At 53.3% G+C, this 22,460-nt stretch overlaps 2 protein-coding genes across 3 annotated transcripts; both read left to right on the forward strand.

The window, feature by feature from the left end:
• The first annotated feature begins 6,536 nt into the window (after positions 1-6,536).
• On the forward strand, positions 6,537-15,779 carry polr2a (RNA polymerase II subunit A). The gene is given in 31 exon segments (XM_068755625.1): positions 6,537-6,839; positions 7,535-7,670; positions 7,762-7,811; positions 7,813-7,899; positions 7,977-8,149; positions 8,235-8,517; positions 8,596-8,757; positions 8,857-9,077; positions 9,169-9,301; positions 9,390-9,459; positions 9,462-9,513; positions 9,584-9,794; positions 9,887-10,096; positions 10,194-10,362; positions 10,455-10,549; positions 10,633-10,828; positions 10,914-11,144; positions 11,222-11,335; positions 11,338-11,404; positions 11,491-11,662; positions 11,740-12,051; positions 12,130-12,393; positions 12,505-12,712; positions 12,791-12,891; positions 12,993-13,097; positions 13,181-13,363; positions 13,464-13,667; positions 13,744-13,930; positions 14,028-14,141; positions 14,225-14,374; positions 14,492-15,779. Coding segments are annotated over 31 exon segments (5,898 nt in total). The 5' UTR covers positions 6,537-6,752; the 3' UTR covers positions 15,643-15,779.
• A 3,516-nt stretch (positions 15,780-19,295) lies between these two features.
• Positions 19,296-21,780, forward strand: LOC137911498 (macrophage-capping protein-like). 2 transcript variants are annotated; one of them, XM_068755874.1, is made up of 8 exons: positions 19,296-19,488; positions 19,926-20,080; positions 20,288-20,446; positions 20,534-20,683; positions 20,901-20,987; positions 21,055-21,187; positions 21,307-21,398; positions 21,485-21,780. In XM_068755874.1, exons 1-8 carry the CDS (start codon positions 19,296-19,298, stop codon positions 21,548-21,550), a joined length of 1,035 nt encoding a protein of 344 aa, XP_068611975.1. In that variant the 3' UTR covers positions 21,551-21,780. The 2 variants fall into 2 exon arrangements, with proteins under 2 accessions (XP_068611975.1, XP_068611974.1); XM_068755873.1 differs by having other exon boundaries at positions 21,307-21,780.
• Positions 21,781-22,460: the final 680 nt, after the last annotated feature.

Raw genomic sequence — 22,460 nt, forward strand, 5'->3', positions numbered from 1 at the left:
TGGGACGGAGAGGGCGGAACGAAATCACGCATCAGTCTCTTGGAAGTGCGGCCGCAGATTGACACGGCGAGTGTTTACGTTTGTCGTCACCCGGAAGGAAGTGGGAGGGGCAGAAAAGGGGCGTAGCTTTGCAGACGCAAGGGGCGGAGCGAGGAGGGAGAGCTGCGTGTTCCGGCGTGTCCTGAGCTTTACCAAAAAAACAAAAAAACAAAACCGGATCAACAATATGGCGCAGACGCCCCCCCCCCCCACAAACGAGCCCCCCCGCGTCGCAAAGCAGTTATTACGTCATCACGGTGTGCGTTCTGGCCCTTTTCACGTCTTGTGAAGTTGTGAGGCATAAAGAGGCGGCTTTAAACTCGGAACCACGTGACGAGTAGTTTTTTTTTTTTCCCAACTGCCAGTAAAATCGAAATGTCAAATCACAAAGACAGTTTTTTATTCTCCTATAGCCAGGAGGGTTTTGTGACATTATGGTCTGGATTTAAATCCTTTTTTTTGTTTGTTGTTGTTTTGCATTAGTAGCTATTAAAGGGAAACCTGCGGGCTGCGGTGATTAACAGGCGGGGAACGCAGCGAGATGTTCCCGATCAGAGCTGTTAGCCAATCCGCTGCCGGGATTGTCTTGGAATCTTTGCCCCCGTTGTTCTCTGTGACCTTTTGACTGCAAGCGCGTTCCGTCAGCAGACAAGCGTTCACGCGCGTCGCGGCTTCTGGAGACACGGAGGAGAAGCACGGAGGAGAAGCACGGAGGAGCAAAACTTCATATTCAGTAAAAAAGAAAAAGAAAAAGAAAAAGAAAAAGCAGGGTTGACGAGTTCGCCGCTGCGCCTGCCAGACAACGCCGAGAGATTATCACGCACATCACACAGCGGCTATTCTGAGTCGCGTGTGCGTGCGCGCGCGCGCGTGTCACGAAGTTGCGTGTTTATGAACCGGATGAAGGCGCGCAAAGGCATCGGAAGTGCTCGGATGACCGGATTGGTTGCGTAATTTAGGATCAGTGTCATCGGACGGGCCCGGACGGACTCTGGACCGGCTCGGACGGGCTCGGACGGGCCCGGTTCTGATCCAGCAGAAGCGCCGAGCTGCAACACATGACGGATTAGAAGGAGGAGCGCGGCGCGCACGCAGTTACAGAGGGCGCGCAGTCTTCAGCCTGATGCGCTAAACCGCGGAGAGAAGAGATGAGAGAGCGTTGCCAAAGGAGACCGGGAAGGGATAGGCGGAAAATCATCTGGGAGGGGGGCCTGATATGGCGTCGGGGGGGGGGGGGGTGGATTTTCCGCTGCCGGAGTGAGAGGACGGCTAAATCAAATTAATTAGCTCCTTCATCTCCAGGCAGCTACTCAGGCATGCTGCAGGGGGGGGGGGCACAAGAGATAGGACATGGTGGAGGGGTGCAAAGCCTGCTGCGTGCGCGCGCGTGCGTGCGTGCCATTCAGGAGGAGGGGGTGCATAACTCTGATAAGCATGAGGGTTGTTTTGCTGGAGCTTCTGTTCAGCCGCGAGGAGGAAGAGGAGGAAGCAACGACGTGTGCTGCTGCGTTCGGGGCGATGGCACTTCCTGTTTCCAGACCCCCCCCCCAACCCCCCCACCTCTCTGGACGCCACAAGGCAGACGCTTCGATCGTGACCTTATAGCAGAAAGACCGGGAGCCGGTTGTTTGAGCAACGTGGCGTGGAGCCACCCCGTGACAGATAATAAAATGCATCCATTATAGTCGCTCTGACATCAGGAAGGGGGAGGAGACGAGATGGGGGGGGGGGGGGTCACGGCAGGCCGAGGGCGAGAGAAAAAGCGAGCAGAGTGGGAGGCCGAGCGAAGGAAACGATCAAGCGTGACCTGCATGGAGGAAAGAGGTCAACCAGGAGGAACGACGGTTTAGAGGGGGGGGGGGGGGCAGCATTACCTGGCCGAGACTACAAGAAGCCCAGATTAGAACTAAAGCCTGTTGCAACACAAGGTGGGATGAAAAGCAGATTAAATGAGCAGCCAGAGAGTTCCAGGACGAGGACAAACACGCAGAGCAGATTGAACATTCCTGCTCCCTCCATCGGCGACAAAGAGGCCTTGTGTACGGGAGGAGCGGGAGGAACGGGAGGAACGGGAGGAACGGGAGGAACGGGGGGAACGGGGGGAACGGGGGGAACGGGAGGAACGGGGGGAACGGGGGGAACGGGGGGAACGGGAGGAGCGGGGGGAACGGGAGGAACGGGGGGAAAAGGGGGGAACGGGAGGAACGGGAGGAACGGGGGGAACGGGAGGAGCGGGAGGAACGGGGGGAAAAGGGGGGAACGGGAGGAGCGGGAGGAACGGGAGGAACGGGAGGAGCGGGAGGAACGGGGGGAAAAGGGGGGAACGGGAGGAACGGGAGGAACGGGGGGAACGGGACGAACGGGGAGAACGGGAGGAACGGGGGGAAAAGGGGGGAACGGGAGGAACGGGGGGAACGGGGGGAACGGGACGAACGGGGAGAACGGGAGGAACGGGAGGAACGGGGGGAACGGGGGGAACGGGAGGAACGGGAGGAGCGGGGGGAACGGGGGAACGGGAGGAACGGGAGGAGCGGGGGGAACGGGAGGAACGGGGGGAACGGGGGGAACGGGAGGAGCGGGGGGAACGGGGGGAACGGGAGGAACGGGGAGAACGGGAGGAACGGGGGGAACGGGAGGAACGGGAGAACGGGAGAACGGGAGGAACGGGGGGAACGGGAGGAACGGGGGGGAACGGGAGGAACGGGAGAACGGGAGGAACGGGGGGAACGGGAGGAACGGGAGAACGGGAGAACGGGAGGAACGGGGGAACGGGAGGAACGGGGGGAACGGGGGGGAACGGGAGGAACGGGAGGAACGGGAGGAACGGGAAGGTCTGAAAGGATGACAGAAGCAGGGGATAAAAGAAAGATGGAGACGCTTGGCAGCGGCGGATGTGAGCCAAACCAAACAGCCAAAGAACAGGACATTCTCTCTAGCGGGAAAAGAAATGGGCCGGCCTGTTCCGGGGGGGGGGGGGGGGGGGGGGGGGGCATGCCTGCAGCCCTGCGTCAGCCGCTTTTATTACAAAACTGCATCCCGGTGTGGAGCAGAGGGCAGATTAGTTCTCTCTCGTGTAATAAGAGGCGATTCCCTGCTTCTTCTTTTTTCAGGGGGGGGGGGGGGGGGTGCAGGAAGTCCAAAACAAAACCGTCACGCAGCAGCAGATTGGACTGAGAGTTCGGGCCTATTTTTGGGCGACGCTGGGATTTGTCCGGCGTTCGCCGTTTTACGATGGAGCTGATCTCAAAAGGCCGTGGATCATTAAACATGTCTGATACAGCCGTCTCATGGAGGGGGGGGGGGGTTAATTGTAAATCAGATATAGCTCAGCATCTGCTCGTCTGTCTCATTTCCTCCTTGTTTGCCTATTAATTATAACACTATAGCCCCCCCCCCCTAACTACGGGACAACACCAGACAAGAGCTCCCCTGGACGCACCGAAGCCTCCGTCCTTCCAGGAATTAAATCCGGCGAGGCCAACCAAGGCGTGCCGTTACAGGAATATATCGGATCTCTCACAGCCGGGGGGGGGCTACGGATCTCTCACAGCCGGGGGGGGGCTACGGATCACGCACTAAACGCACATCTAACGCCGTCGGCGTTCGTTTGAAGGCCTCCTCCGGCTGAAACACAAATCGGCATTAAATCCCACAAACAAACAAATGTGCACGTTTCAGTTTGAAGCGTAACCCTTTAAATTTTTGCAGATCAAGTTTGTTGCAGGGAAAATAGCGACGGTCTGAAATTAAATATTTCACAACGCAGCAGCAGTAAAAGCCACACCTTTAAACCTCGACCCGACTTTGATGCCGCAAATCACACATTTCTTTTTCTTTTTTGTACCGATCAGAACAGACACTTAGAAAGCAGCCCGTCCTCCAGTTGATCCATAATTACATGCATTCCCCTCTGGCACCAACACACACACGCGCACACACACGCACAATTTCCAGGTGCGTGGAGGAATTAGCAGCACTTCCACAGTGAAATGTGACGCTGCACCGCCGCTGAGAGCCACAGGAGGGAGCCAGCCGGTCAATAATGGCTCCTTTGTACGGGCCTGCCTCTGGACGGGACACGATGGAGCGTTTTAAATAATGCAGATGTGTAAACTGTTCCATACTGCAGATGTGGAATACTTTCATGTCTCTGGGAATAATTGATTACTTCCTCTGCCGGAACCCGAAATGGAGCCGACGGAGAGGAACTGTTCAAACTAAATAAACACAACTTCCTTGAGATTACGTTAAACCTGCTGCTTTTCTTTACTAAATAAAACAAACCCCAGAGTCCGTCATGTTGCTTCGGTGTCTTTTTATTTGCTTTTTAAAAAAATGGCAGTAAAAATGTCAACAAATCGCTTTTGGACAATTAAATAGTCTTTACATGCAGTAAACAACAACACATTAATCATAAGGTGGTTTAGCCGCTGATATTTACTTATATTTATTTCGTCATATATTCTCTTCTGGAGGGTGCAAATAATAATAAATAAATAAAAAGCCCTCCGACGTTTCCTAGGCCAGAGTCCAGCTAAATGCTTTAAGTGAAGTTACACGACCTGAACTTTACGCTAATAGGACGATTTCACAAAACCCGCAAAGAATCAAAATAACTGTCAAATTTGTAAATGTATAAAAAAAAGAAGCCCCACTTTTGTATCCTCGCAATAACAGACTAAAAAAAGGCACGTAGCTAGCAAAATGGCTCCAACTTCGACGCCGAAGACGACCGTTTAAATGCTGGCTAGCGAACCCTCCAAGCACCCTCCACTACTTCACATTAAAATTAACATTTATCCGTCGGGCGTTTTTGATCACAGTCGTGTCTGATAACGACCAGCAACGTACCGGTTCACGCTGTCCAGCGAGCATTTCTCCCGGTGGATCAGGCTACAGCAATAATAATCCAGACTCCATCTTTCTCCTCGACAACAAGAATGTCGTCGAACGCCGCCATATTGCTCGCTAATGGCGCCCGGCTATGCTACATGTGATAGCTTTCAGTGAAACGAGACGGAACAATACTCACGGTGTTCACAATTACATGACATTTTAAACCGCAACATTAAAATTAATATGAAAAAATAAATAAATAAAATAAGTAGAGAGGCACCAGAGATTTGAGTAGCTAACGACTCGTAAGCGGGATAGCGGTGCGTTTTGTCCGGTAACGTAGTACAAAGCTAAACCATCACCAGGCTACTTTACGCAACGTAAATGCAGTTAAACGCGTACTTTATACCACAAAAGTTACACCGGGAGTGTTATTCTGATCACGCGGAAAGACGTATACAAAGAAAGTACCATCCCGTTTGTCGACAAAGCGATCCTGCATTATGCTAACCTGACAACCAGCTACGAAAGCAGATTTTTTTTTGCGCTTAAAATATATAACTACCTGGCTATTACCGGTCTTGTTGAAATATCGATCTTGGTTCCTTTAGATTAGTGATCGATTAAATATCTCGCGAGCTATTGTTAATAAATCACCAAAAGCAAAGCGTTTTAGACTGCTTTCAAAACGTGGCCTGCGACAGAGGTCTAACGTTTTAACTAAAATTATTCCAAACACGAGATGCACTTAAGAATGAAATTTGATGTAAATTACCAACAAGAGCACTTGTCCATAAAAATAATCGAAAAACATCGAAAAACAAACGCCAAATGAACGACTCGGGCTTCTCCCAGTCTTTCCTATCAAGCGTAGGCGAAATCCAGTCCGCTGGCCGGTCATCACTTGCAGGCAAGTCCGGGGTTTGTATCGAAGTCCCGTAGATCCAAATATGTAGATAAGAATTAAATAGCTAAGCAACGCATTATAAAAGCAGGCAAAAATAATTCATTATATAGTAATTCGATGTGAAAATATAATGTATTTCGACAATTTATCCCTATTTAATCAAAGGTCTTAACTAGGCCTCAGCACTGAGACACTTTACTTAGAGCCCAGGCTGTTCTACAGCAAGACGAGCGGTGGAACAGAGATTTTTTTTATTTTTGCTCTGGGGGAAGAAATACACATCGGAAAATTTCGGCAAACATCGTAAAGAAGGCGTATTTTGTTTAAATTATTCAAAGTAGGTTCATTTCTTCGGAGCCATTGGCCCTGTCTTCTGAACTACTCAATATTAATAAGAAGAAGGACCAATTGAAAGGATTCTAATTACATATTCTTGTTTCGCATGTAAATTAAACACCGCACCGCCTACCGTGTTATAATCTAACCAATCAGAATGATCTTACATCATACTATCGCCCGCCTTTCTTTTTCGATTCGTTAAAAAAAGAAAGACGCTGCCTCATTGGCTCTACGTAGGATAAAATTGAATATTCATATATCAGCCTCGCAAAGCCAATGAGCGTTTTACTACAGAGATCTATGTCCCACCTTCCGCATAACCAGTCCCTGCTCTTTTGGGCGAGCGGCCCCGTAGTAGGCACTCAGTGTATATAACCAAGTGTTGAAGCGGTTCAACCTCAGAGGCGCTCACAGCGCTGCAGAGTGCAGAGCAGGAAAGGAGAAGGGAGCGGCAAGGCGCTAACGTTGTTATAGTTATACCTGTTGTGAGCTCAGCTGGTCCGGGATATCGCCTCCGGAGGCTATCCGGTCACCGTCGGCGGCCTGACCCGAGTCGTGGTGACTATTTTGACGCCGTTCCTGCTCACGAAGCGGCGTGCCGAGGAGCGACGCGTCTCTTTGAATAGACAGGATGCACGGACCGCCCTCCGGCGACAGCGCATGCCCACTGCGCACGATCAAGAGAGTTCAGTTCGGCATCATCAGCCCAGATGAGCTTGTAGGTTTTCTTTGTGTGGGAGCGGGGTATTTTATTAATATGCATACTGGTCACACACACACACACGCCACTATTGTATGTTTTTTTTTTGCTTATATTGTAGTTGTAAATGTGGCGAAGACACGGTTCTGCTTACAACGAGTGAACGAGCGCCGTTAGCCTAGCCTAGCCTAGCTAGCTAGCTGTGTCGGGCTGGTTAGCTCGTGCTAACGTGTAGCAGGAAGTTTGAAAAACTTTTAAGCACAACATTCCGGAAAGCGATCCACGCTATCACATCAATTAAACCCCGTTTAAATATTGCGATGCTCCTCGGAGGCCCAAATGTAAACCGGAAATGTGTTAGTTTGTGTTGATATGAATGCAGCCTGTTTGATTTCACGATTGGTCGCACTGTAAATTACGTATTGGTATGTTTTCTCATACAATAAATGATTTAATGTTAATTAAATGAAATCGGATATCAATGTTTTTTTCTTTGACTCCGTGTTTGCTGAGAATTTTTTTTTTTTTTTTTAACAAGATAATGTGCAGGGAACTGCGTGACGTACGTCATAGCAAGCTTTGCTTTCTAAGCTTTTATTGTAGCTGGTGGGTGATGGTTTGCGTAGAGTTCTGCCACTGACGTTGATTAATGCGTGTGCATATGTAATGCTGTTCTGGATTGGATTTATACTCGTGTTCCCCCCCCCCCCCAGAAACGGATGTCGGTCACGACGGAAAGGGGGATTCAATACCCCGAAACAACAGAAGGAGGACGGCCGAAACTTGGTGGCCTTATGGATCCGAGACAAGGAGTCATAGAACGGACTGGAAGATGTCAGACATGTGCAGGTAAATCGTCACGTTTCTATTGTTAGTATTGTTTTAGCAACGCGGTTGACGGACGAGTCGTGTTTCTTTTTTTTTTTTTTTGTTCATTTAGGCAACATGACGGAATGTCCCGGTCATTTCGGCCACATAGAGCTGGTGAAGCCCGGTGTTCCACGTCGGTTACATCACAAAGATAATGAAGGTCCTCCGGTGCGTCTGCTTCTTCTGCTCCAAGCTGCTGGTTGACTCGGTGAGTTTTAACTCGCCGGACGTTTCCTGATGCGGTAAGTGGGCTACTGATGTTCAACGTCGCTATTCGCCCATCAGAACAATCCAAAGATCAAGGACATCCTGGCCAAATCGAAGGGGCTGCCCAGGAAGCGTTTGACCTACGTGTACGAGCTGTGCAAGGGGAAGAACATCTGCGAGGGAGGGGAGGAGATGGACAACAAATTCGGGATGGAGCAGCAGGAGATTGAGGAAGACATCAGCAAAGAGAAGGTAAGATATGTCTCTGCTTATTTCGGCGCTCCGCGTCCGTGGCGTCGCTCAACCCCCCCTCCCCCCCCCACGCCGCCTACGCAGGGGCCACGGTGGATGCGGGCGGTACCAGCCGCGGATCAAACGCTCCGGATTGGAGCTGTACGCCGAATGGAAGCACGTCAACGAGGATTCGCAGGAGAAGAAGATCCTGCTCAGCCCGGAGCGCGTCCACGAGATCTTCAAGCGCATCTCCGACGAAGAGGACAGCATCCTGGGGATGGAGCCCAAGTTCGCCCGCCCGGAATGGATGATCGTCACCGTGCTGCCGGTGCCGCCGCTGGCCGTCAGGCCCGCCGTCGTCATGCAGGGTTCCGCTCGCAACCAGGTGAAGCTCCGCCGCGTCGGCGGGGGCCGCGGCCTTTTGATTCCCGCGTGTCAAAACTCATCGAGCCCCGTTTCGCAGGACGACTTGACCCACAAGTTGGCCGACATCGTTAAAATCAACAACCAGCTGCGGCGCAACGAGCAGAGCGGCGCCGCCGCTCACGTCATCGCCGAGGACGTCAAGCTGCTTCAGTTCCACGTGGCCACGATGGTGGACAACGAATTGCCGGGCCTGCCGAGGGTACCGATGCGCCGACGCGATGCCGGGGGGGGGGGGGGGGGTCCCAGCTGCTCCGATGTTGCGCCGTGGTTTTGATTTGCTGTCGTTTCCTCTTGCTAGGCGATGCAAAAGTCTGGCCGGCCTCTCAAATCCTTAAAGCAGCGCCTCAAGGGCAAGGAGGGTCGCGTCCGAGGCAACCTCATGGGCAAGCGGGTTGACTTCTCCGCCCGGACCGTCATCACGCCGGACCCCAACCTGCAGATCGACCAAGTGGGCGTCCCGCGGTCCATCGCCGCCAACATGACCTTCCCCGAAATCGTCACGCCGTTTAATATCGACAGGTACGCTCGAGATCAGAGCGCCGCGCCGATTCCGTTTAGCGTTCCTCGTCTGGGGGGGCGTCGGCTAATTCAGTTTGGCAACCGTTGCCAGATTACAAGAGCTGGTGCGACGGGGCAACAGCCAGTACCCGGGAGCCAAGTACATCATCCGGGACAACGGGGACCGGATCGACCTTCGGTTCCACCCCAAACCGAGCGACCTTCACCTGCAGATCGGCTACAAGGCAAGACCCGCGTCGTTATCGGCCCCTCGGGAGCTTTACGGGTCGCCGGAGCGCGGGAGTGAAACGTCTCGAACGCGCTCGCCCTCAGGTGGAACGACACATGTGCGACGGGGACATCGTCATCTTCAACCGGCAGCCGACGCTACACAAAATGTCCATGATGGCCACCGGGTCAGGATCCTGCCCTGGTCCACGTTTCGACTGAACCTCAGGTACCGGGTGGACGCTTTGAGTCTTTGCGTTTGAAACGGACCTCTCATTTGTATTTCCCTCTCGCTTCAGCGTCACCACCCCGTACAACGCCGACTTTGACGGGGACGAGATGAACCTGCACCTGCCCCAGTCCCTCGAGACGAGGGCGGAGATCCAGGAGCTGGCCATGGTGCCCCGTATGATCGTCACGCCCCAGTCCAACAGGCCCGTCATGGGCATCGTGCAGGACACCCTCACGGCCGTCCGCAAGTTCACCAAGAGGGACGTCTTCTTGGAGAGGGTGCGGGCGACGGGCACGAAATCACCAGCAGAGGGGGGGGGGGGGGGCTGGAAAAAAGGGTGCTAACATTTAACGTTGCTCCGCCCCCGCAGGGTGAAGTGATGAACCTCCTCATGTTCCTCTCCACCTGGGACGGGAAAGTGCCTCAACCGGCCATCATCAAGCCCCGCCCTCTGTGGACGGGCAAGCAGATCTTCAGCCTGATCATCCCCGGACACATCAACGTGATCCGCACGCACAGCACCCACCCCGACGACGAGGACAGCGGCCCATACAAACACATCTCGCCCGGAGACACCAAGGTACGGATCGTCGCCACAGATTTCTTTTTTTTCTTTTTTTTTTAGTTGCCGTTGACAACACGCTTCCAACCCCCCCCCCCCCCCCCGTTTCGCGTAGGTCATAGTGGAGAACGGGGAGCTGATCATGGGCATCCTGTGCAAGAAGTCTTTGGGGACGTCTGCCGGCTCCCTCGTGCACATCTCCTACCTGGAGATGGGCCACGACATCACCAGACTCTTCTACTCCAACATCCAGACCGTCGTCAACAACTGGCTGCTCATCGAGGGTCAGAAAAAAACGACACACTTTTCCCTTTTGCTGTTTTTTTTTTAAAAAAAAGCCGAATTTTCATCGTCGTTCTTGCTTATTTTCGTTCAGGTCATTCCATCGGCATCGGCGACTCCATCGCCGACGCCAAGACCTACCTCGACATCCAGAACACCATCAAGAAAGCCAAGCAGGATGTGATAGAAGTGAGAGCGCCCCCCCCCCCCCCCGGATTAAGTCGTGTTGGCGTCTCAGCAGAAGTGACTGCTTTTTCGTTGTTGTCCCGCAGGTCATTGAGAAAGCCCACAACAACGAGCTGGAGCCGACGCCCGGCAACACGCTGAGGCAGACCTTCGAGAACCAGGTGAACCGTATCCTCAACGACGCTCGAGACAAAACGGGCTCCTCGGCGCAGAAGTCGCTCTCCGAGTACAACAACTTCAAGTCCATGGTGGTGGCCGGTTCCAAGGGGTCAAAGATCACATCTCCCAGGTAAAAAAGGGGGGCGGGGCTCCTTTTGTTTTAGAGTACGGAGGAGCGGTTCGCCTGACGTGTGCGTGTCTCTCTGGCGCTCTCAGGTCATCGCCGTGGTGGGGCAGCAGAACGTCGAGGGTAAGCGGATCCCCTTCGGCTTCAAGCACCGCACGCTGCCGCACTTCATCAAGGACGATTACGGGCCGGAGAGCCGCGGCTTCGTGGAGAACTCCTACCTCGCCGGGCTGACGCCCACCGAGTTCTTCTTCCACGCCATGGGAGGCCGAGAGGGTCTGATCGACACGGCCGTGAAGACGGCCGAGACGGGTACGTCCGGATCCACCGCCCCCCCCAACAGCAACAAAAGGCTTCTCTCCTTTGATGCTCCGACTCTGTGGTAACAGGCTACATCCAGCGGCGTCTGATCAAGTCCATGGAGTCGGTGATGGTGAAGTACGACGGCACGGTGCGCAACTCCATCAACCAGGTGGTGCAGCTGCGCTACGGCGAGGACGGCCTGGCGGGGAGAACGTCGAGTTCCAAAACGTGGCGACGCTCAAACCGTCAAACAAAGCCTTCGAGAAGAAGTCAGTGGCGTCCCCCCCCCCCGCCGCCGCGCGTACCGTAAAGCGCCGAATGTGTCGGCGCCTCAACGCCTCTCTCTCCGCTCCAGGTTTAAGTTCAACTCCACCAACGAGCGCGCGCTGCGGCGCACGCTGCAGGAGGACGTGGTGAAGGACGTGCTGACCAACGCCCATGTGCAAGGCGCCTTGGAGAGGGAGTTTGACAAGATGAAGGAGGACAGGGAGATCCTCCGGGCCATTTTCCCCACCGGGGACAGCAAGGTGAGCGTCTGTCCTTTTTGTCTCTCCAGTGAGGTTCAGAAAGGACTCGCCCTGCACGCGCCTCTTCTTGCCTGCAGGTGGTGCTGCCGTGCAACCTGGCCAGGATGATCTGGAACGCTCAGAAGATCTTCCGCATCAACCCGCGAACCCCGACGGACCTCAATCCTCAGCGGGTCGTCGACGGCGTCCACGAGCTGAGCAAGAAGCTGGTGATCGTGAACGGCGACGACCCGCTGAGCAAGCAGGCCCAGCAGAACGCCACGCTCCTCTTCAACATCCACCTGCGCTCCACGCTCTGCTCCAAGCGCATGACGGAGGAGTTCCGCCTCTCCACCGAGGCTTTCGATTGGCTGCTGGGAGAGATCGAGACCAAATTCAACCAGTCCATCGTAAGCGCAGCGCTCGCCGGTCGACTCGGGAGGCGAGACGTTTTTCGGCGGGTTCTGTTTAATCGCCGTTTTCCTCAGGCGCACCCGGGGGAAATGGTCGGCGCTCTGGCCGCCCAGTCGCTGGGGGAGCCGGCCACCCAGATGACGCTCAACACTTTCCACTACGCCGGCGTGTCCGCCAAGAACGTGACGCTCGGCGTGCCCCGTCTGAAGGAGCTGATCAACATCTCCAAGAGGCCCAAAACGCCGTCGCTGACCGTGTTCCTGCTGGGCCAGGCGGCGCGCGACGCCGAGAGGGCCAAGGACATCCTCTGTCGACTGGAGCACACCACGCTGAGAAAGGTGAGGGGGGGGGGGGGGCGGGGGGGGGCAAGAAAGGACACCTAAAATACAAAATGATTCCGTTTCAGAAGTGGCAGCTTAAACTTGAGCCGTGATTCTGCCCCCCCCCAGGTGACGGCCAACACGGCCATCTACTACGACCCCAACCCCCAGAACACGGTGGTGGCCGAGGACCAGGAGTGGGTCAACGTCTACTACGAGATGCCCGACTTCGACGTGACCCGCATCTCGCCGTGGCTGCTGCGCATCGAGCTGGACCGCAAGCACATGACCGACCGCAAGCTAACGATGGAGCAGATCGCCGAGAAGATCAATGCGGGTATGCCCCCGCCCCCCCCCCCCCCCCTCGGGTGTGGTTCTCGTCCCTTAATGTCCCCCTCTGGGCTCTTCCTGCAAGGTTTCGGAGACGACCTGAACTGCATCTTCAACGACGACAACGCGGAGAAGCTCGTCCTGCGAATCCGAATCATGAACAGCGATGAGAATAAGTTCCAGGAGGCGAGTGGGGGGGCGGGGGGGGGGCGGGGCGATATAAAATACTTTCGGCAACGCACTGGTGTCGAGTTTCACGTTGACAAGCAACTATCCCGATCATTTAGGACGAAGAGGTGGTGGACAAAATGGACGACGACGTCTTCCTGCGGTGCATCGAGTCCAACATGCTGACGGACATGACCCTCCAAGGCATCGAGCAGATCAGCAAGGTAAAAGGGGGGGGGACACGCCCACAACCGCAGGCGTCGCGTGGGCGCCGCGGCGAGTCACGGCCGGCGTCCTCTCCCTGCAGGTGTACATGCACCTGCCCCAGACCGACAACAAGAAGAAGATCATCATCACGGAGGACGGCGAGTTCAAGGCGCTGCAGGAGTGGATCCTGGAGACGGACGGCGTGAGCCTGATGAGGGTCCTCAGCGAGAAGGACGTGGACCCCGTCAGGACCACCTCCAACGACATCGTGGAGATCTTCACGGTACGAAAAGGCGTCGCCGAGAATCCGCGGGCGTGTCCCGAGACGGCGGGGAGCGAGCGCCGATTCTGTAACGCCGTCCCGGCCCCGTCCCTCGCCGTAGGTGCTGGGCATCGAGGCGGTGCGGAAGGCCCTGGAGAGGGAGCTGTACCACGTCATCTCCTTCGACGGCTCCTACGTCAACTACCGCCACCTGGCTCTGCTCTGCGACACCATGACGTGCCGCGGCCACCTGATGGCCATCACCCGCCACGGGATCAACCGGCAGGACACGGGCCCGCTCATGAAGTGTTCCTTCGAGGAGACGGTGAGCCGACGCCCGGTCCGGCGGCTCGTCGGGCGCGGCGCGAGGCTTGACGTCTCCGTCCCGCGTCTCTTTCCAGGTGGACGTGCTGATGGAGGCGTCGTCGCACGGCGAGAGCGACCCCATGAAGGGCGTGTCCGAGAACATCATGATGGGCCAGCTCGCCCCGGCGGGCACGGGATGCTTCGACCTGCTGCTGGACGCCGATAAGTGCAAATACGGCATGGAGATCCCGACCAACATACCCGGCATCAGCGTGGCTGGACGTGAGTGGGCGGCGCGTCCGTTCGGACGCCATGCGGGACGTTGCGAGCGACGTAGCGAAAGCGATGCATTCATGTCCCGCGTCGATCCCGTTCGCAGCCACCGGCATGTTTTTCGGTTCGGCGCCGAGCCCGATGAGCGGCATGTCCCCCGCCATGACGCCGTGGAACACGGGAGCGACGCCGGCCTACGGCGCCTGGTCCCCGAGCGTCGGTAAGTGCAGGCAGACGTCTCTGCGGTTCTTCTCTGTTCGGGTTTGGGTCGCTGCGATTTGGCTTCCTCCGTTGTGCCTCCAGGAAGCGGCATGACCCCCGGAGCGGCGGGCTTCTCCCCCAGCGCTGCCTCGGATGCGAGCGGGTTCTCTCCAGGCTACTCCCCGGCCTGGTCCCCGACTCCCGGGTCTCCGGGTTCTCCGGGCCCGGCCAGTCCGTACATCCCGTCTCCAGGTCAGAAGTTTTCTTCTACAGAAGTCATTTTCTGTAATTGGGGGGGGGGGAATAAAGAGGCTCCCCAGGATGGACCCCTGAGGCGCTCCATCCCTCATGTTCTGCTTCCGTCTTTAGGTGGAGCCATGTCACCCAACTACTCCCCCACCTCCCCGGCTTACGAGCCCCGCTCCCCCGGCGGCTACACCCCACAGAGCCCCGGCTACTCTCCGACGTCGCCCTCCTACTCGCCCACCTCTCCGTCCTACTCGCCCACCAGCCCCAACTACAGCCCGACGTCTCCTTCCTATTCGCCCACCTCGCCCAGCTACTCTCCCACCTCCCCCTCCTACTCCCCCACGTCTCCGTCCTACTCCCCCACGTCTCCGTCCTACTCCCCTACCTCCCCCTCCTACTCCCCCACCTCCCCCTCTTACTCTCCGACCTCTCCCAGCTACAGCCCGACCTCTCCCAGCTACAGCCCGACTTCGCCCAGCTACTCGCCGACTTCGCCGTCTTACTCCCCCACCTCTCCTTCTTACTCCCCCACCTCCCCGTCCTACTCCCCCACCTCCCCGTCCTACTCGCCTACGTCGCCGTCCTACTCGCCGACTAGTCCGAGTTACAGCCCGACATCGCCGAACTATACTCCCACCTCGCCCAGCTACTCCCCCACTTCCCCTTCCTACTCCCCCACCTCCCCCTCTTATTCCCCAACCTCTCCCAACTACACCCCGACCAGTCCCAACTACTCCCCCACCTCTCCGTCGTACTCCCCGACCTCTCCTTCCTACTCTCCCTCCAGTCCGCGCTACACCCCGCAGTCGCCCACCTATACGCCCAGCTCCCCCTCGTACAGCCCCAGCTCCCCTTCCTACTCCCCCACCTCTCCGAAATACACCCCGACCTCGCCCTCATACAGCCCAAGCTCCCCAGAGTACACCCCCACGTCTCCGAAATACTCGCCTACCTCCCCGAAGTACACCCCGACGTCCCCAAAGTACTCTCCGACTTCTCCCACCTACTCCCCTACGACTCCGAAATACAGCCCCACCTCTCCCACCTACTCTCCCACGTCCCCTACGTACACCCCCACCAGCCCCAAATACTCCCCCACCTCTCCGACTTACTCCCCGACATCGCCCAAGTACTCGCCCACTTCCCCTACGTACTCGCCAACTAGCCCTAAGGGGTCCACGTACAGCCCCACGTCCCCCGGGTACAGCCCCACCTCGCCCTCCTACAGCCCAGCCATCAGCCCCGACGATAGCGACGAGGAGAACAACTGATGCCCCCCCCCCGCCGGAGAAGGAAGGGTGGCGGCTGAGACGAAGCCCCCGCCGCGTCGCGGTGGACACCCGGACCGTTACCGTTTGAAGGGCCTCCTTTTACCACCAGAAATTGTAAAGACTGCTTTGCCTGAAGGAAAAAAAAAAAGGCTGCCTTTTGAAATAGATTTTGTTTTAATTTTCACAAGGGGTGTCCCACGAGGCAATTAAAAGGAGAGGAAGGATGTGAGCACGTAAAACGGGGAGGAATTGTCCCTTTTTAACTTCCTGCGTGCTGCATCCAGTCTCTCTCTCTCTCTCTCGTTCCGAGTGACGGGCGTTCAGTCGGAGAAAGCGAACTTAATGCCAAAAGCCTTTTTGAGAAGCGTCGATCGCTAAAAGCATAGGCTTCTAACGGAGGCGAAGTTTCCACTCGTTTTCTGTTTCTCATCGAGGCGTTTCTTGTTAGACTTCGGCTGAAAGCCTGAAAGACGTCGTGGACGCGCCCACCAGCATCCTCTACTGTTTTAGAGACACTTTTCCAGATCATCTTCCCGATGAAAGAAAATCTCGTCCTTCTATTCTGTCTCTGATTTCTGTCTCTTGAAGGAGATGAGTGAGTTTCCGGTTCGTCGTTGCTGCTTCTGCTCGAGTAGCGCTTGTTAATACATTTTAATCGAGCCTCATGTTGATTTTCTCTCTCCTCAAATTCCTCCCCGCCTCTCTCTCTCTAACCTCGGTCCCGTTTCTGATAGATGCGTACGCAGGATTATTAGGGCCGTTATTAATTTAAGAACGTGAACTATTCTCTGTGAATATAAATATCGGGGGGGGGGGGGGGGGGCTTTCGGCTCGTTTGCATTTGGTGACTTTGTAAACTAGTTTGCGGAAGACTTGAGTTCACACGCTGTGGATGAAGGGGGGGGGGGGGGGTAATTTAGTTTAAGTTAAGACAGTTAAAACGCTTCATTAACGGTTTCATGCTGTTCGAGGTGACCAAAATGCTCAGTTCCTTTTTTTTTGCCACCAGGAGGCGATGTTTGATATCTGCTCTGTTTTTCTTCGCCACCTGGAAACGTATTTTCTTTCAAGCGGAGATCGTCCCCCAAAAGGGGAATTCTCTTTTTTTAAAAACAACAACTCTTTACTCACTACATTAGTGTGATCGTCTCTTTGGATACGGCTGCTTTCTCAGACGGATGATTATTGAAGCGTCCTCCCCTCCCCATACCCGGGTCCTCTTCATCCACAAAAAAAAAATCAGTGTTTCTTATGTACATATAGCGATGAGGGGGGGGGGGGGGCATTGTCTTCTGTGGGGAAGATTGCCCCCCCCCTGGGATGTATGAATGTCCGAGGGAGGAGACGGGGTTCAAACTGAGGAAAGACGTCGCGTCTCGGCAATGTTAAATTGCCTCTGTATAAAAAAATCAATTCATTATATCATTCTCTGTAACTTTGTTCTGTTTGTTTTTTGACTTTAGGGAGGGAGGGGGGAAATAAATGAATAAAAGTTTCACTACATGTCTGTGTTCTTATGTTTCCCTCATCACATCTGAAAAATTTAAATAAGCAGCTAATTGTGCACATCTTTTAAATAAAATTTGCTAACTAAGTATGCATCCGTTAGATATTAACAAATTACATTTTGCGTTAAAGTCCTAGACAAAGGTGTTTGTTTATGAGACGCTTCTCCACTGTTTGGGTCCGTTGCTATGGCGATAAATATCCAATAAATAGACCTTGGCAGTAATTAATGTGGAGGTGTTTGTTCAAATGTTACGAAGCCAAATGTGGAAGAGGTGTTCAGATGTTTAAGTTAATTATTGTGTAAAAAGCGTTTTTACTATTTTGGGTTTAACTACGGCTATCTTAGCTTATCCCAAAGCGTCAATAGATAAATAACGTAACTGCCACTAGGTGTCGCATTAGAGCAGGAGCCCCTATCTCGCAACGCTAAAGAAAGAGAAAAAGAAACCCAGAATTCACATCTAGAACTAGATTTGCCTCAAAATGGAATAAACTCTTCCCCGATCAACAGGCGGCGAGGACGTATAGCCTTCCTTAGCGAAGGTTGCAAAAGTGCCGAGTTCCCAAATAACCTCTGATATCTAAAAATAATCTTAAAAACATTTGAAATGTAGAAAAGTAGATTGTTGCATTTCACCAATGTAGGAAACTGAAATAAGAGTTCACAAATAGAATCTTTCAGTATTTTGGATTTCTAAAATATAAATGGGAGGAAGAGAAAATGCATCTTTACACGTTTGCACACTTTTCTACTTATTTTGTAGCCGAGTCAGAAGGATGGGCTTCGGCTGCCGGAGACGGAGACGGAGACAGGAAGTATGTGTGAAAGAGAGAAAGAATTATCCTGTTTGACTGCTCTTCCTGTCGTCTACTCAGCCGTGTTGTGTCAGCTCTCTCTCTCTCTCTCTCCAAGGTAATTTGAACCCTTTTTTTTTTTTTTGCACAATCTCAGCCTCACGTTTTCTCACTTTGCCTTTTTTTTTTTAAACTTACTTTCCTCTCTGTTTGTTCTATAAATCTTTTGTCTATTTGTCTTCCCACACTCGCCTCTTCCTGTCCACGCCTCACATTCCTGGAATCAGCCGAGGACGAAGGCGACAAAGCTTCAGTTTCTGCTTCTGTCAGAGAACCTTTCTCGTCAAACTCTTCTTTCCAGTTTTACTTTTCTGCTTTTAGAAAATCCAAATCTTTTTTATTCTTTTATCAGTCTTTCTATCGCTTCCTGGTTTTATTTGGGGTGTGGTTTTAAAGAGGCTCTTGAGAAAAGTGAGCTCATTCATGCTAAACACGTTTAAGTGCCGGTGTGAAAGTGTGATTTAACATTCACATTTAACATCTCACTGTTACTGAAAGCTGAATTTATTCCTCCTCTTTTATTTTTGGGGGATTTCAGCATGAATGGGATAATTTGAATTTCAAAGCCTTTCTTTTGAAAGATAAAAAGCCTCCAGCTCCAGAGGAAAAGGCGAAGGCGTCACATTTGTTTTCGCATTCGATAAGAAACGAAATGCAAACAAACAAACATGAAGCGTCGCATCGCCTCCTCCACCTCCGATTGGTGGAGGCGGTGAACGATACGTCAAGAGGGAGGGATGGAGCAGGAAGAGAAGGGAAGACTGGTGTTTAGCGTTAGCCAGGAACCAGGAACCTGACTCTAACCCCCCCCCCACAGAGAGCCTCCTGGGCTAGGCTTTCATCACACTGGCTCCAGTTACCTCCCACATATAAGCTAACCAGGCCAGGTGAGCCCAAACACTCCTCCTCACACACACACACACACACACTCCGGTGGACGTGCAGGATGAAGTCGGGCTCGGACATCATGCCGGAGATCATGCAGTTAAGTGGACCGGGTCTCATCATCGCGTCAGATGTGATAGAATGAAGCTCGAGGCTTTACCTGAGGCTACCTGGAGCTTCACGCAATGAATAGAGGAGTCAAAAAAAAAAGAGTCCTGCAAGGGGGAGATAAAACAGGAAGAGACTTGTGTGGCTGGATTCATACCTGCCCTAATATCACCTGTGACATGATCTAGCTCGCCTACAGCCACGCCCTTCCTACGAGAGAGGACGATTCGTCTCGACAGCGCCCCCCCCCCCGTCTGCGTTTAAAGTTGAACCCCTTCCTTTTTCGTCCTTGCAGCATGCTCCCCTTTCAGGCGGCGACCGACCAGTTCGGTCCAGAGGTGCGCGAGGAAGGCCGCCGGGTGTGGCGGGTGGAGAAGCTGAAGGCCGTTCCCCTGAACCCCGACTCGTACGGGGCGTTTTATAACGGGGACTCCTACCTGGTGCTCGACAACCGTGGGGAGGAGGGGACCGACATCCACATGTGGATTGGTGAGAGACAGACGCATGGTGGAGACACTCGAGACTCCATGCTCACCCGCTGCATCGTTGCATGACGATGAGGCGGGGGGAGGGGGGGGCACGGATGGTTAATGAGTGGGTATCATTAATAATGTAGGAGGGGTGTTACTTTAATCAAATGTGGACGTTGTGTCCATCGTGCGTGCGGCGGAAGCTTATTGTCCCGGCCTGGAGAGACACTCTCCGCTGTCTTTGTCCAGGCGAGCCGGGACTCCTCCCCGTCAGGAGTCTCTTTTATTCCTCATCCGGTTCCTTTATTCCTCTTAAAGTCTTCATTGGTGCGTAAAAAAACATCATCTCTCACCAAACAACAACAAAAAAGAGAGACACGAACACCATGAAGTAATCCTCATCGTCCCGACGTGTCTCCCAGTCGTCTAAGCTTCGCCTCCTTTTCGCCGTCGCAGGTGAGAAGTCATCAAAAGACGAGCGCGTGACGTGCGCCATGCTGGCCACCCAGCTGGACAGCCACTTGGGCGGCGACCCCGTCCAGCACAGGCAGGTCCAAGGCTACGAGTCCGCGGACTTCATGGCTCTTTTTCCCAGAGGGATCACCTACAAGGTGAGGAAGGGGCGCGGCCCAACGCGGGAGGTAGTCACCAATCCCGGGCGTGAGGTTCTGGTCCAATAAAGCTCCTCTCTTATTGGTGGATGAGTCTTCATTTTATAGCCTTTACGCAGAGCAGCTTTATTTAAAACTCGCAGACGAGATATCGATCAGTCTTCCACACGTTGTCTTCAAACGAGTGTCCCCGTTCCGTCTCGCAAGGACGGCGGCGTGGACTCCGGCTTCAGGAAGGCCCAGGGAACCGGGCCGGTGCAGCGGCTGTACCAGATCAAAGGGAAGCGCAACATCCGCGCCAAGGAGGTGGAGCTGTCCTGGAGCAGCTTCAACAAAGGGGACTGCTTCATCCTGGACCTCGGGGTGGTGAGAACCCCCCCCCCCCCTCCCCGGCAAAATCACGGATCGTGTTCTCGTCTTTCATTCTCGTTTTTTTTTTTTTTTTTTTTACAGATCATCGTGTCGTGGACCGGATCGCAGGCCAACATGTTCGAGAAGCAGAAAGTGCGTGAGATCGCCGCTCTCATCCGCGATACGGAGCGACATGGGAAAGCACAGATTGTGGACGCCGGCGAGGGGGAGGAGCCGGAGGCGATGCTCGAGGTAAACAAAACAACAACAAAACGTCCCATTCGTGCATCTATTTTCTTCTCCACTTTGCGGGTCACTTGGCAAACGTTATGGCTTTGTTATTCGGTAAGCTACGCGAGAGAGGGATCAATATTCTCATTTAAATATTGAAAAGGGGCTCCGTCCCCTGGATCAGAACCGGCCCCCCGAAAAGGTACAAACGGATCAAAACCTTTGTGTTGCTGGGCAGAGCCTGGGTTCGAAGCCAGAGCTGGCAGAGAGTTCATCAGAAGAGGACTGCAAAGCAGATGCGTCCAACTCCGCCTCCCTCTACAAGGTACAGCTTTTAGCATTTACCTAGCCGCCGCTACCGGGAGGGCATTAAACCGCGTCTACCTGCACAGGTGTCTGATGCCACGGGTTCCATGACGATGACCAAGGTGTCGGACAGGAGCCCGTTTGCCAAAGAGCTGCTGGCCCAGGAGGACTGCTTCATTTTGGACAACGGCGGCAACGGAAACGTCTTCGTCTGGAAGGGTGAGGAAGAAGGGCGGCGATCAATGGCCGTATTGCAATTTCAAATTGAAATGGTGAGGAAGAAAAAGCGTTGGAAGAGTCACGACCCGCGTCGGGGGGGGAATCGTGTTTACCTTCAGGCAAGGGAGCGAACGGCGAGGAGAAGCGGGTGGCGCTGCAGATGGCCGATAACTTCATCGACCAAATGAAGTACCCCAGGATGAAGATTCAGGTGCGTCTGATTTACGTCCGGCAGCCATCGACGGTGGCCTCGTTAGCCTCCGGGAGCAGTGAAGGTCCGTTTGCCTCGCGCTACAGGTGGAGATCCTGCCGCAGGGGAGAGAGAGCGTCATGTTCAAGCAGTTCTTCAAGAACTGGAACTGAGCCGGACAGGAAGCCCGACAGAACCACAGCATGATAGCATGAGTTTCTTTTCTTTTTTTAATATGCATTTACCTTTTCTGTACATATTTTGTAAGGTACTTGGAGCACACCGCGGCTTGTTTTTGACTTTGTAGAATGAGCGATGCTCGTTTTATATAGTGAGATTAGAACGATATGAGAACTTTGGATTTTCCTTTTTTGCTGTTTCTGTTTGTTCTTGAGAAATAAACCCGGGACTGGTGATCTGATCGTTGTTGTTTTTCCCTCATCACGATGTTTGAGGTTAATTAAAAAAAGTGCCGGGACGTGCCAGCACAGCAGCAAACTCTGACCTGTTGTCATGGCGACCTGAATGTCACCTACGCGCGTTGGCAATAAATCCAGTCGCGCCGTGGACTTATCGGAGCTCATACATTAACCCGACTGCGTGCTTTGGCTGTAAACGTCCGTGCTACCTTACACTGCAAAACTTTCAGGGAGCAAATTAAAATTTGACCCTGAATTATTATTTTTGGGATTACTTTATACAGATCTTGAAAAATGACATTTATAAACTAATTAATATTGTTTAGTCCATTTGTGTATTTATGGCCCATTAGTCTGATAAGTAAAGATCATGGGCTATTTAATAATTCTAACCAAATATAATATAAATAATGTTAAAATAAATATAATTAGAATACTATTGGTAATTATTTTGTGTTTTTTAACTGCATTTTTATAACACCTTGTAAACATGAAAATAATGAGATCATAAGATGCATAAGGACAAGGACAATGATGGTCGTAAAACAACATAATATACATAATAAAGTATAGTCGTGTATACTCGTGGTAAGTAAACAACACAATCCCATTATTGGATAACCAGGAATGAAATAAACCCATGACGTAATGACTGAGAAATGAC

This window comes from Brachionichthys hirsutus, chromosome 23 (genome assembly GCF_040956055.1).
Source record: "Brachionichthys hirsutus isolate HB-005 chromosome 23, CSIRO-AGI_Bhir_v1, whole genome shotgun sequence".
Classification (NCBI taxonomy): Eukaryota; Metazoa; Chordata; class Actinopteri; order Lophiiformes; family Brachionichthyidae; genus Brachionichthys; species Brachionichthys hirsutus.